The 14,282-nt window shown below is 46.3% G+C and overlaps 1 protein-coding gene across 1 annotated transcript; it reads right to left on the bottom strand.

Annotated features, from left to right (window-relative positions):
- Positions 1 to 3,642: 3,642 nt before the first annotated feature.
- Positions 3,643 to 9,889, bottom strand: LOC311328014 (uncharacterized protein). Its single transcript, XM_084461125.1, has 14 exons — positions 9,806 to 9,889; positions 9,441 to 9,551; positions 9,274 to 9,333; positions 8,813 to 8,917; positions 8,299 to 8,439; positions 7,796 to 8,126; positions 7,357 to 7,642; positions 7,006 to 7,239; positions 6,619 to 6,710; positions 6,285 to 6,389; positions 5,597 to 5,787; positions 4,540 to 4,704; positions 4,119 to 4,363; positions 3,643 to 3,928 (listed from the first exon to the last, which is right to left on the bottom strand). The coding sequence occupies exons 4-14, from the start codon at positions 8,914 to 8,916 to the stop codon at positions 3,909 to 3,911; spliced, it is 1,914 nt and encodes a 637-aa protein (XP_084317251.1). The 5' UTR covers position 8,917; positions 9,274 to 9,333; positions 9,441 to 9,551; positions 9,806 to 9,889; the 3' UTR covers positions 3,643 to 3,908.
- Between the last annotated feature and the right edge of the window lie 4,393 nt (positions 9,890 to 14,282).

Raw genomic sequence — 14,282 nt, 5'->3', positions numbered from 1 at the left:
CAGGCAAACCAGGAAGAGGCCCGTTTTCATCGGTTGTGCCCAGTACGTGCTTTGGCACAGTATGTCCGGTGCACGGCCGGGGTCAGGACCACATCACAGTTACTAGTCTGTTATGGACCTGGGAAAGTGGGCTCGCCGCTCTCTAAGCAGCGTCTCTCCCAGTGGTTGTGCGAGGGCATTCACACGCCTATGAGGCGGCGGGTCGCCCTCTGCCTGAGACGGTGAGGGCGCACTCCACAAGAGGGGTGGCCGCTTCGGCGGCCCTCTTGGGAGGAGTAGCGGTTGCGGATATTTGTGCGGCAGCCTCTTGGGCTTCGCCTTTTATCCGGTACTATCTATTGGATATGCCCCCCTCCTCTTTCGCCGCCTCTGTTCTGGGCACGGCAAATCTGGGCGCACAGTAGGTTTCTGTGTTCCGCCTTGGGGGCTTATCTTATTATGGGTTGAGTCCTGTTCGGGCCGTTTCCATGCGTATTCGCCTCGGGTAGGACTCCCCGCATGCACCTTACCGCCTCCTGTTAAGGGGCGAGTGGGTGGGACTTCGGGTACAAACACTTGTGTGTGTCTTTGTACTTGGGGCGTGGCCATCGGCCAGGCTGACCTATGTTGCAGGAATGGGTCCAGCAAGAGTACATTGTGCGGTTCGCTCCACTCCGCCTATGCCACTAGGAGCGAAGCCTGTGGGGCGGAGCTCCACGATATAGAACGATGGTTACGACTTGTAACCCCAGTTCTATGAGTGGAGCGAAGCCCCACAGGCAAGATGACTTTGCTGAACCCCCTTTGGCTCGCTGAAAATTGCTTTAGGAGCCGAACTGACGGTATGACAGGCTTTTTATACCCTGGGTTCGCGGGTTTTCTGGCAAGGCACCGGTTTACTCCCATTGGTCGAGGTGCGTGCATAAAATTGTTCAGTGCGCATAGCTAGCTACGATTGGTCAAGCCACTAGGAGCGAAGCCTGTGGGGCGGAGCTCCACGATATAGAACTGGGGTTACAAGTCGTAACCATCGTTACACTGATGATTCCTGTAATGTTAGCTATTTTGATGCAATTGATTCAATTCTGTTTCTGGACAAAGGTAAGGGATAAACCCAGATAACACAAGGCTAGCGGACCTACAGCAGGTCCCCGATGGATGAGCTGGCGGACCTCTGGCCGAATCCGCTGGCGGGTTCCTGGCCATTCGCACATCGAATGGCAAGCGGACCTCTAGCGGATTATTAGCGTCAGGGACAGTGGTTGGCTAATAATCCGAAATGCTCCCGCTATTGCTCCACCACCATTCTACCAGTAGTTCATTGTTTATATCCTAGGCCCATTGGACCCTAGGCTTATGGATTATATTGCTAAATTAACTTACTCTGAAAAATGTTTTTGGTAACCCTTCCTTTCATAGTCCCCCAATTACTAACCATTTACCTGGTAAATACATGCAAAGTAAAGCCTAATATATAATGGGTAATTACTGAGACACCTGTAGGTATAATTTCAAAACTGGAGTATTTCAAATGTTCAATTACTGCACATAAATTCAATAACTGACATAGCACCACCAGGTAACCCCATTTTTACATAACTTACATAACATCCAGTGACAAACGCAAATGACAAATCACAATGCTCATATTTATTAAAATGCTTTGAATTATATTCATTATAACTGGATCCACTCAGGAATCTGGGAGAGGGACCGAGAACAGGAGGAGCAGAAAACAAAACACAGAGTTACATACACAAAGAAACATAACAGTAAGCACAAGTCTAGTACTGTATATCAATGGGACTTGTAATTGGTCACTTAAAGGTGCCCAATGTAACGTGAATAAAAAAATCATTTTTTTGTTTATTTTCAAAATTACTTGATTAAATTGTTCCTTGTTGTCTAATAAACATGTTGAATCACTCAAATGTATGTCCTACCTTGTATATTCTTCGCTAAATCATATTTAGCTAATGTTTTGTATACAACGTTTGTTTATGTCCGCTGAGTGGGCGGTTCCTGCCAGTTGAGTTTGATTGACAGGAGTGGGAGTGTCTCGTTTCTTCATCTACGTGTGCGAGCGGTGCACCGTAGTTTACTGCTAGGTAACGGATTGACACCCAACACCATGTCAGCAGCCGAGGTCAGAAATATAGCCTAGGCTATATAAAACAGCAACCATATGATGCGTGAATTGCAAGAGGGAAATTCTGAAATAACTCAAATGCAACGATATGAGTCAGAAATAGTTAGCCTAGGATCCAAAGCGGTCATTATTGTTGTTTAGTCTTGTATCATGGTTACCCAAATAGGCTAGTCTAACCTTTACATTAGCCTATTAGTGTAGGGCCTACTGTAGACCTAGTTAATTTTCATACATAAGCATAATTCAAAACAATATGTTGCAATTCTTCCACTCGGTTCATAGCCTTCAACATCCAGGGGTGGTGCTGGTCGCCGAGTGCGGGGCCGGGGAGGCCCTCGGATCCGAGGCGGCACTCGCGTGCGCCGCGGTGCGCGAAGCAGGGTAGGACCAAGACCACCACTGGATCCTACAGATGTAGAACGCATAAATACACTCCGGGCAAACAGGATTCAGACGCAGCAGGTAACATTGTGATTTGGAAAGAAGGCTACTTATGAACAGTAGCCTATTATATTTTATTATGTAATTTCGAATTTGGCCAATGAGTACTTGGCTACCCATTCATTTTACCTGCGTTATGGCTCGTTTGTTGATGTAGGATATGGTCATGCAGATGCCAGAGCCAGAACTGAGGTCGCAGTTTCTGCAAGTACTGGAGCGTCAGCCAGGACTCCTGTTTGACATCATACCTCTACTCCAAGGATCCCAATCCCAGGATCCCCCTGCAGCCCAAGAACCCCCTCCCCCGAATTGGTGTACTTGCACCAATTGCAAAGAAATGCCCACAGACTTGGAAAGAAAATGCTGTGGTGCCAATGGGCCACAGTACTGTGTCAGCACCTTGCCACACATGGCCCACATTTGCCTTGATATGCAAATCCTCCAGGTGGCAAGGGCCACCCGGAATGACATATTTGGACTCAGGGATGAAGCTCTTGAGCCAGGACAGGAGAATAGGCAATTCCGTCATGCAGCCTACCGACAGTTTGTTGTGTGGCAGTGGGGGATGTTATGATCAGGAAATAGAGTGGTGATACCCAGCTGTGCTGTGTGGATGATCAGACATACATTCCCTGACCCATTTCAACAGTACGTTGGATTCATTCCTGGAAGACTGTAGAACCTTGCTGAAGTCCATAGTGGAGATGGCTTTTTAGTACATTTAGTCAGGGATATAAATCTTCTTAGTTTTATTTATTTATTATTATAACAAATGTTCTTATTTTTATATTTCACTTTTTGGATCAATAAATATGTTCAGTTTATATTTTACTTTTTGGATCAATAAAAATGTTCAGTCTAAAAACATGACTTACTGTACTCCACAGGATACACGGTTCAAATTAGAGTTGGTAACGTTTTGAAAATATTAAGACATTTTTATTCATAGAACAATGTAGTGCCAGTATGAGTGAAAATCAACCTTCACTGTTGTACATATGGAATTCAAATAGAGACATTGCAAATTAGAAAACATTACTTCATAAATAGATTCAGTTATCAACATCCCTCAGAGCACATCCCAGAGCTAATAATAATAATTCTGATTTATATAGCACTTTTCACATACTCAGTAGCTTTACACTAGAGGTGGGGGGAGGGGGTGAGACAAAAAGAATATTGCCACAGATACAACACAAGGACACAAGAAAAGGTAGAGACGGGCTAGGGGAAGAGAAGAGAAGAGGAGACGGTGGTGCCATCTATGGTGAGATTGAAGTTGTTGATAGGCCAATGTCAAAACATTGCAGATAAGAGCTGTTCAGGAGTCCAGACTGGATCAGGACTGTTTTTTGGGTCCTGTAGAATAGAAAAATGTCATTAGTGTTTGTTTTTCTACATGAATATTTAATGAAATCTGGATGTAAATAATCAGCACATGAATCACAATTCCATATTGAAGTTTAGACTTTGAAATAATCATCACATGATGCTAGTAACACAATCAGATACAGAATGGGCAGTGAATCTTAGACTATTGTTCACATACCAAGTCCTCTGGACATGTGTGCCTGTACCAGGTCCTCAACTGATGGAGGTGGTACTGGAGGGAGCAGACCTAGGTGTCTTGGGTCACTTTCACTTGGTGGCCTCGTCCTCGGAATCCCTGTTCCCGATTCCAGTCGTGTACTGACAATGTTGGCTTGGAGATCACTGATGTAGCTGTAAGTCTTTGGCTCTAATTCTGCAACAACCGTCCAGCGCTGTGACTTCTTGTTGAACTTCCGTTTAAAGCTGCATGATGGAAAAGGGAAAATAAACATAGACACAAAGTACATAAATTACTGTGATAAAAAATTAAATCTAGCTTGATTAAAAAGTACAGCATGGTTAATCAGTGTCCAGCTGATCCATAATGTCATGGCTTATTTGATGTGTGTGTGCCTACTACTCGCTACAAGTATACTTACATTTTATGGCCATTCTTGTTGATTGCCTGGGGCCGATCCTTGTGTGCATTGTAGTCTATAGCTGCCAAAAGGACCCGGGCGTGGTACACAGGAGGGGTGAAAGCGTAGCGTTTGCTGGCATACATCAACAAGTGATTGTGGTAGCTTTCCAGGTCTGCAGTGGATCTACAAATACATTCAGCACAAAGATGTTTCCTTTAGGCTTGTGACCAAGATTAGATTTCTCTAACATTTGATACACCATACAATTACAGAAGCAAGACCAAGGAGCTGGTTGTGGACTTCTGACGGAGGACAGACCCCCCAACCCGATACCATCAAGGGTGAGGAAGTGGAGATGGTGAACTCATGCAAGTACCTGGGAGTGCACTTGAACAAGAGGCTAGACTGGACAGACAACACGGAGGCCATGTACAAGAAAGGACAGAGCAGGCTGCTACGGATGTTCTACCAGTCTGTAGTAGCCAGTGCACTGTTCTTTGCTATGGCCTCTTTGCTGTGGCCTGCTGGGGAGGCAGCACTAAGACTGGAGAGTCCAACAAACTCAACAAGCTGGTGAGAAAGGCCAGCTCCATTGTTGGACAGAAACTGGACAGTCTAGAGGCAGTGGTGGAGAAGAGGATGAGAGAAAAGCTGAACACCATATTTGAAAACCCCTCCCACCCCGTCTATGATGAACTGTGGAAGATGGGGAGTACCTTCAGCCACAGGCTCATCTCCCCCAGGTGCAGAACAGAGCGGTTCTCACACTCCTTCCTAACAGCAGCCATGAGACTGCACAACAGCCATCAGATTGAACACCGAAACAGAATGCGCGGTAGTGAACTCTGAACCCCCCCACCCTTCCTCAGACTCATAGCCCCCCCCGGCTCATAAACACTGCTACCAATACTGCTACTAGCATCATAAATACTACTACTATCATGTTCATTGTTATGTTTGTTTATTATAATTATTATTGTGTTATGCTTATTATCGTTATTATTATTATTATTACTATTATTATTATTACTATTTCTTCTCTGTATCTGATTATACATAGGACTTTCAGACAAACCTGAATGTTATGTATTTGTGAGCCTGACGTAGCAACTTTGTGTCAAGGACAATGGCTCTCAAGGCTTGATGCGCTGGCGAGTCCATCTCCATCCACTCCTTGTTGATGTCCTCCTGAGGCTCATGGTGGCATCTTCCAAAAATCCAGCTGTGTTGATTTACCACGTGATTCAGCACACCTTGCCAATGTTTCTTTGAGAAAAATATATTAGAAACACAAATGGAGTTTAACACACCTAGGGGAAATGCACATTCCTGTGTAGGGTTCTACAGAGTATGTTACTGTGAGGTAAATTTGCTGAGATCAATATAACATGGACAACAATAGAGAGGATGGAGGATCAGGTCTGTTGGAAAATTCTCATGTAATCTACATCTGAGTATTTGATAATAGGTCTAGAGGCGGGGTTCTCAATTTAGGCGACAACAATTGAAATGGCTCAGACGCCAGTAAGAAAAGATTAGAAAAATGCCTATGTACACTCATCAGGAACTCATGTAAATCACTTTTAGATGATAGTTGTTACCACTGCGCAGGGCCTAGCCATGGTCTAGAGCTGACAAGTTCAGGTCATTGTGTAAGTAAGTAAATCAGTGATGGTTAGTGGGGACGCTATGCGAGTGACCTGTAAAGGGTGCCAGAGTGCCGTGGTCAATAATGCACTTGGTGCTTGTTTCTGTGTACCTACCACAAACTCTTCAACTGTGGTTGCCATTCTACAACTGTACCAATAGTGGTTGACTATGTCTCGCATCCAGTACAGTAGGGCTCCATTTCCCTTGAGTTGTCCTGCCTGTTTATGGACAAAGGAGATAGTAGAGACCTGCAAACTCTGGAGTAGCGAAAAAGGTGATGACATACAAAACTAAAACCCTCTAGATTCACCGAAACTACCATGGTTAACATAAAAAAGGTGACTGTAGCCAAAAGGTGACAAGTTTGCAGGTCTGAGATAAGTGATTAGTCATTCATGGCTTCACTAAGACCACTACTTGGATTTTTTGCATACATCAGATACATACCGCATTGATTTTTTTGGCCAAACACTTTGCACCATGCCACATATCCAGAGAGTGTTTCACCCCAGAGTCTTTGTACTTCCCTTTCTCTGGATCTGTAAAGATAAAACATTTGTGATCGAAATTATTGTAGTAAGGACAATAATTAGTTACAATTCAATTAACATTTTGAACACACGGTATTGACATGGCTACACCGTCAAAAACAGTATGCTCACCCCAGTCCCAATCAATGACACCAGTACTGGTGAGCTCACCTATACCTGTATGCTGTACACCCTTACACTACCCAGTGTTCAAACAACAATATTGCATCAATAAAACACCACACACATAATGGCAACATTGGGTTGTATAAAGATTGATTATATTATTATAAATCAGGCATACTCATCAGCGCTGCGATCTGAATGTGCCCATCAGTGACAAACTCCCGTAGAGGCACTTCATCAAGAAGCTTGTCCATGGTCCTTGTGAAGCCCTCCTTCTCCATGATCACAGAATTCCGGTTGGTCTCTCTCTTGTCGATGGTGACGACCTCAATGAGGAACTTTGTGTCGTTGTCCATTGTGGAATAGGTGCAGTATTGTGCACAAAAGCCAGGGGAGTCCATGCGCCCGTCACCTGAAAGACAAAGCTTATGTCTTTGCCCTTTTCATAAGTACCTTCCATGACATCTATATTCAATTTTAAAACAATTTTTTTACAAGATCATATTTGATAACTGCAGAGGAAACATACCTAGTGCTACAATACTGTCTTTCTGGCAAAGAGATTGGATGATTACAGCTCGTTTCTCCTCCCAGAAGTGCTTGATAGCACCAAGACAATATGAGCCCTGAACAGCATAGAAGGTGCTCTCTGCAACACATCCCATGTTCATGAACTTTAGGAGAAGGAGAACTTTCTTGAAGTTGTTGCCGGAGAGGAGAATGTTTGTAGAGAGCATGAAGTCTCCGGCCTGCAACCCAAATTTGAACAAGGGCTGCGAGTTCCACTTCCAGACTATGTGGCCGTTGGGGCATGTCTGTAAAAGAAGGCCAAACACAGTCACTCTGTATGGTATCACAGATCCACAAATTAATAAGACACTGGATAATAAATAGACATAGAGAGGCATTTTATGAAAACAATGTATGACTAAACTACAGTAATTCTAGATATGCATAGTTGAACTCACCCATTCGATTACAGTTGCAGTTCCTCTCCTCTTTAACTCTATCTCAAATGGTGCTCTTGCGTCACATGCTCTCTTCTTTGTAGAGAATGGGCAACGGTCAAAGGGAAGCTGTAGGAAGTTCACCAGCTGTCGTAGAGATGCTTCATAGGTGATTGAAGCTGATTGATTTACAATGTCCTCATGACATAGCACCCGCAGTGTTTCCGGTCTCTCAGGCATCTCTTCTGTAGTTGACTGAGCTTCATCTTGCTGGATGTCTAAGACTGTGTCGCTCACGCCCACCTCAGGAAGTTCCTCAATATTGAAGGTATTCTTCAGAGCACCTCCTGTTCTGGTGAAGTAACCCCACCCCCAAAAATAACAATATTATTTTGTTTATGCAGAGTAGCACTTATTTGAGAATGTAAACAGTTTTGTTGAATAACATGAGTATGGTCGATTGGTTGCATGTAGTCATTAGCTACATCTGAGTGTAAAATATTCAACCTATTTCTTCAACATACTTCACACACAAGGGAGGAGTATAGCCCTCTTCACTGTCACTGCTGTCTTCATCAAATTCGACAGCACTCCAGTCCTCATCACTGTTTTCATTGCTGTCTCTGCCATCATCAGCACTTGACGGCTCCTCAGCCCAGTCAATACTGTAAAAGGAAAAAATAAGCACTGTCATAACCAGGCCACACCACCATCACAATCTAGGGACTGGCATCGCAAACTAGCCCTAGGCTATAAATGCTGTGGTATTTCTCATCATTGTTTTAACACTCTTGTTTTACTTGTATGCTGTCCCTATGGAAATACATACAAATGAAATGAAACAACAAAAGAGATGTAAACCAAGGCTAAGGAGGGACCCCAACAGCCAGCGCATTAGGGCCAACATGCCCACCCACAGAACGCTCCTTTCCGCCACACTGGACATCAACCATAACTGTTATACTACATAAAACAGCTGACAAGCAACCCCCACTATATCATGCTTGACCTAGAACTGCACTGCAGGTGCACACTCACATGCTGTTTTGGAGATTGTTGATGGTGTTGTCATCCAGCAGAGTCACAGTTTCATCACTGGTGATGTGCTGTACTGTGACTGTGTGTTCCTCTGAAATCTCCATCCTTTGAAAGACATGCAACAGAAAGAAGCATTATCAATGACAAAGAAGCGTTATCAATATGCTCTGTTCACTGCTGTAGTCCATCTCCACTACTTCCTGAAATTAGGTGGACATCTTCAGTTCCTGACGACTACTTGCTACTACTAGACTGACGTTAGTATAGCTGGTCTCGTGCCTCTGAGTTGTGTTTTTGGCTCGACCCATGTAAATGAGGGTGCTCCCCTGCTCCCCTGAGCACCCTCTGATCGTGAGACGGACGCGTTACCAACATTGCTAGGTACTTACGTGCTGGCTACCACAGGGACTCGCAGGCATTTTTACGTCTGTTACACCAGTAACGTTAGCTAACTTGAATACCTTGCAGTAGCTCCAGCTTGCTCTTCTGATCCAATGCTCGCTACTCCAAGTTCTTCCAGTCTGAAAGCGATATGACAATCATAAACTAACACGGTCACAGTGATTGCGAAGATAGAGTTTGACATCCGTGTTTTCTACCAACGTAGTTGGCTAGCTAGCTAAGTTACCTTTCAGAGCCAGAGTCGGAGCCTGATCCACGGATCGTAGACAATGGGATTGGAGGGACAGAACGGTACCTTTTCAGAGGAGTGGATGCTATTTCGCCTTCTCGTTCATACCTAACAAACAGCCGACAGTAATGTTACCGATAAAACATCTGCCCCATACTAATCGATAGAAAAGGAGAAGGAATAATATTAGCTAGCAAGCTAGCGAGGCTGCCTTCTCATTCATACCTAACAAACAGCGCACAGTAACATTACAGAAAAAACATCTGCACCATACTAATCGAAAGAAAATAAAGTAATAGGGTTTGACATCCTTGTTTTCAACTTAGCAATCTTAGCAAGCTAGTGAGACAAAAGTGACTTACCAGTCCAGTAGAAAGACGGCCACCTCGGCGTCCGTTCTGAATCCCCTCTCAGCCTGCAACTTTCTCCACCTTGTGAAAGCCTCTCCACCAATGTTTACTCTCTTCTTTCTCTGATCCATTAGCCGTCGCCATTGGACATCCCTGTCCGGCTTCATTTTATCTCCTCCGGCAGACATACTGTACTGTATACTGTAGCTAGCTAGCTAACTTGGTTGTCGCTCGAAGATCTTTCTAAAATACCCCGCCGTGAACTGAGCCAATCAGCAACGAACTGCTGGAACATGGGGGTATAACGTCACTATTATGTGCTCGGCGCGTGTTCGTGCGCTTGCTCGTGCGTCCTCGTGCGCGTGCGAGAAATGACGTATACGCAATTTTCGGGGACCACCTTCTCAAATTTGCTCTAGAGCGCATACTAGTGGTCAAAAACTACATCGCGTACCTTTAATTGGTCGCCCAGTTTCTGAACATTTCCTTAAAAATAAAAATAAAAGTTTTGTTCCCATGGGATCTCTCCCGTCTGTCTGAAAACAGGGGGCAGAGAGGAGAGGAAAAAAGGTCATGGCTAGTGTTAGGAATCAAACAGGTTCATCCTCAACCGGGGATCGAACCCCTGATGTCCCGTATGGGAGTCGGACGCTTCGGAAGTTGGAAGTACAGGATGTCATAGTGTATTTATTTTTGTGTGCTGGGACTACTGCTTCTTGTGGTGGCAACATAGAAATGCAGGTCAACAATGGAGTGAGGGAGTGATAACCCGACAGACGTTATCTATGGTGCGCTGGCTTACAGCCACGCACAAAAATGGCACAAAGGCCATGAATGACAGGAGAGCAGGCTCTATATAGGGGTGGTGTTGTAGCTGATTGGACAGCCACAGCTGCACGGAGTTGTGAATGATGAACCAGGGAAGGATGAACCAGGGAAGGATGAACCAGGGAACAATGAACCAGGGAACAATGAACCAGGGAACGAGGAACCAGGGAACGAGGAACCAGGGAACGAGGAACCAGGAAATGATGAACCAGGGAACGATGAACCAGGGAAGGATGAACCAGGGAATGATGAACAATCGAACGATGAACGAACGCCCACAGCACCTGAATAGAGGGACAGAGAGGAAACAGAAGGGGGAGACAAAACACAACACACACCACACACACAACACACAAACAACACACAGCACGCACAACATACACAACACACACCACACACACACACAACACACAACACACAACACACACCACACACACAACACACACACAAGACGCAACAAACACAACACACACCACATACACAAGACACACAACACACAGCCAGACCACTGGCTGTAACAGCCATGGACATCGTTGGGCCCGTCCCCAAGTACGGTCGCTACCACCGCTACATAGGCTACTGGTGACCCTGGATTACACCACCCGCTGTCCTGAAGCCCTCCCTCCACGCACAGCCACTGCCAAGGCTGTGGCCAAAGAACTGGTCCTCCTCTTCAGCCGGGTGGGTATAGCCCAGGAAATACTTACAGACCAAGGGTCGTGCTTTATGTCCTCTGTTTTGAAGGAAGTACTGCGGTTACTACGTGGGAAGCAGTTGAGAACCTCCGTCTATCCTCCCCAGACCGACGGGCTCGTCGATCGCTTCAACAAGACAGTGAAGCCCCAAGCTAAGGAAGGTAACACACACCCATGTGCCTAGCTGGGATCTTCTACTGCCCTACGTTCTGTTTGCTATCCCAGAGCTACCCCAGATCCTAGAGCTACCCCAGATCCCAGAGCTACCCCAGATCTTAGAGCTACCCCAGATCCCAGAGCTACCCCAGATCGAAGAGGTACCCCAGATCCGAGAGGTACCCCAGATCCCAGAGCTACCCCAGATCCTAGAGCTACCCCAGATCCCAGAGCTACCCCAGATCGGAGAGGTACCCCAGATCCCAGAGGTACCCCAGAACTGACAGGTTCCCCAGGCTTCCTCCGGCTTCTCCCCGTTCCAGCTGCTCTTCGGACGGAGACCCCGGGGGCTCCTGGACATCCTCACCAGGGAGGCGGGGGAGACCCAGCCCTCCCCCCATGGCACGGCGATAGAACTCCAGGATACCGTGCGACTACATCTTAAGCTGAGGATACACTACAAGATATTATGCCCGATTTTATACACCATTCACAATCCTGCCGAGTCTGTCCTAGTCAGCGGCAGTCTGCACTAGATGGGGGTAGTCGGAGTGGCAATTTGGCACAGAAATCTGTAAGTGTATGAGGGGTACAGATTTAAATCGGCAAGTGTATGATGAGAACAGACTTCTCCCGATCCGAGTGGGAGCGTGTCGGAGCATATCAAACATGTTTTATATTTTTTAGCCGATTCTGGACGCTATCGTGTAGTGTAAACTCGTCACTCGTTGGTCCAGTCGTTAAATGTGCGATACCCAGTTTTTCAGTTTTTATACAAAAATCAGCAGAAGCCAGTCTAGTGTATACTCTTAGTCATTTCATAATCTGATAAGATTGTGAAAGTCTTCTAGTGTATCTGAGGCTTTAGTCCTCATCCCAACTGCCGAACGTCAGTTCCCGGCCCAGTGGAGATTTCAGAAAAGGTCAGTGATGTGAACTACAGGGTCCGCCAGCCCGGACGCCGAAAACGCACTCAATTGTACCATGTAAATCTGTCTACCACGCCTACCAGGAGCCCAAAGAACCAGCCCGGGACGTGGTGTCGGCGTTCCCAGCATTCCTGGCTTCCCCAGCGCTGCCGGACGTCCCCAGGGGGGGGAAGACCAGCTGGGACCGGTCCAGGTCCAAGACCTCAAGGAGTTGACCATGCAGCACTGAGACGGCCGTACCGCGGTTGACATCCACAGTCCCCCAGGTCAGCATACACGCATCCGGCCCTACCGGACCATGTGATCATCTACCGGATCATGTGATCATCTACCGGATCATGTGATCCTCTACCGGTCCTACTACATCCGGTCGTATTTTGCAATTTGCAAGCCAGCAGACTTTTCTGGCTATTCTGACCCACAATCCTGTGCGCAGCGGAAAAGTGCGTCACATGTGCGAGTTGTGACAGCTGTAGACGAATGTCCCTTTATGGACAGCAAATTTCAAGGCGCAACGTTATGACAAGGTAGTACAGTATGTCCCAATTGGATGCCTACTGCTTGCAAAGTACGTACTTTCTAAGGGCAGCTGTAGTAGGTACTAGTAGTAAGCAGTAGAATTATGCGATTCGGAACGCAGCCAGGGTCCAAATACAGAAGGTGGCACCTGCTGGGAAACTACCCTAGTGTGGTGTCACCTCCTCCCTCAGATGGTGGACTAGGATGGGAGGGAGGAGTGCAACACAGCCTGAACACACACTAGAAAACCCACTGCTCTACAAGTGTGCTCCTCAAACACAGCCTGTACACACACTAGAAAACCCATTGCTCTACAAGTGTGCTGCTCAAACACAGCCTGTACACACACTAGAAAACCCACTGCTCTACAAGTGTGCTGCTCAAACACAGCCTGTACACACACTAGAAAACCCACTGCTCTACAAGTGTGCTCCTCAAACACAGCCTGAACACACACTAGAAAACCCACTGCTCTACAAGTGTGCTCCTCAAACACAGCCTGTACACACACTAGAAAACCCACTGCTCTACACAGCCTAAACACACACTAGAAAACCCACTGCTCTACAAGTGTGCTCCTCAAACACAGCCTGAACACACACTAGAAAACCCATTGCTCTACAAGTGTGCTGCTCAAACACAGCCTGTACACACACTAGAAAACCCACTGCTCTACAAGTGTGCTGCTCTCAAACAGCCTGTACACACACTAGAAAACCCACTGCTCTACAAGTGTGCTCCTCAAACACAGCCTGAACACACACTAGAAAACCCACTGCTCTACAAGTGTGCTCCTCAAACACAGCCTGTACACACACTAGAAAACCCACTGCTCTACACAGCCTAAACACACACTAGAAAACCCACTGCTCTACAAGTGTGCTGTAAGGGGGCTGGTTGGCTAGCTGACCCAAACGCAGGACCACGGACACAGACGGACAGTTCCAAGCCCAGAGGGCGGTTTAATACAATAGCGGTGGTACAGAGGGCAAGGCAAAGGGTAGTCAAGTTCAGGCAGGGGTCAATCGATCAACAAACAATGTCCAGAAAACGTAATCCAAGCCGTGGTCGAGGTCTGGGGAGAATGGGTCGGGGAAGCCGTGTGTCAGTCCAGGGAAAGAGCAGCAAACAAACCAGAATCTGGAGGAGTGGAGAGTAGAATGAGTAACACAGAAAAAAAAAACTATCATAACTACTAGCACGGGAACTTAGAAAACCACAACTTGCCACAAGGAATCTTAGGGAAGAACTGGCAACGAACGTTGGGAAGACCGGGTTCTTATAGGGGAGGTGATTGGATGATTAGTGGCAGCAGGTGAGCCGCGCCCTCGGAGCTCGTTAGCGGAACCGTGTTCAGGTGTG

Source organism: Borostomias antarcticus (genome assembly GCF_949987555.1).
Source record: "Borostomias antarcticus genome assembly, chromosome: 36".
Classification (NCBI taxonomy): Eukaryota; Metazoa; Chordata; class Actinopteri; order Stomiiformes; family Stomiidae; genus Borostomias; species Borostomias antarcticus.
The sequence above is the reverse complement of the archived record's forward strand: the minus strand, read 5'-3'. Positions and strand labels throughout refer to the sequence as shown.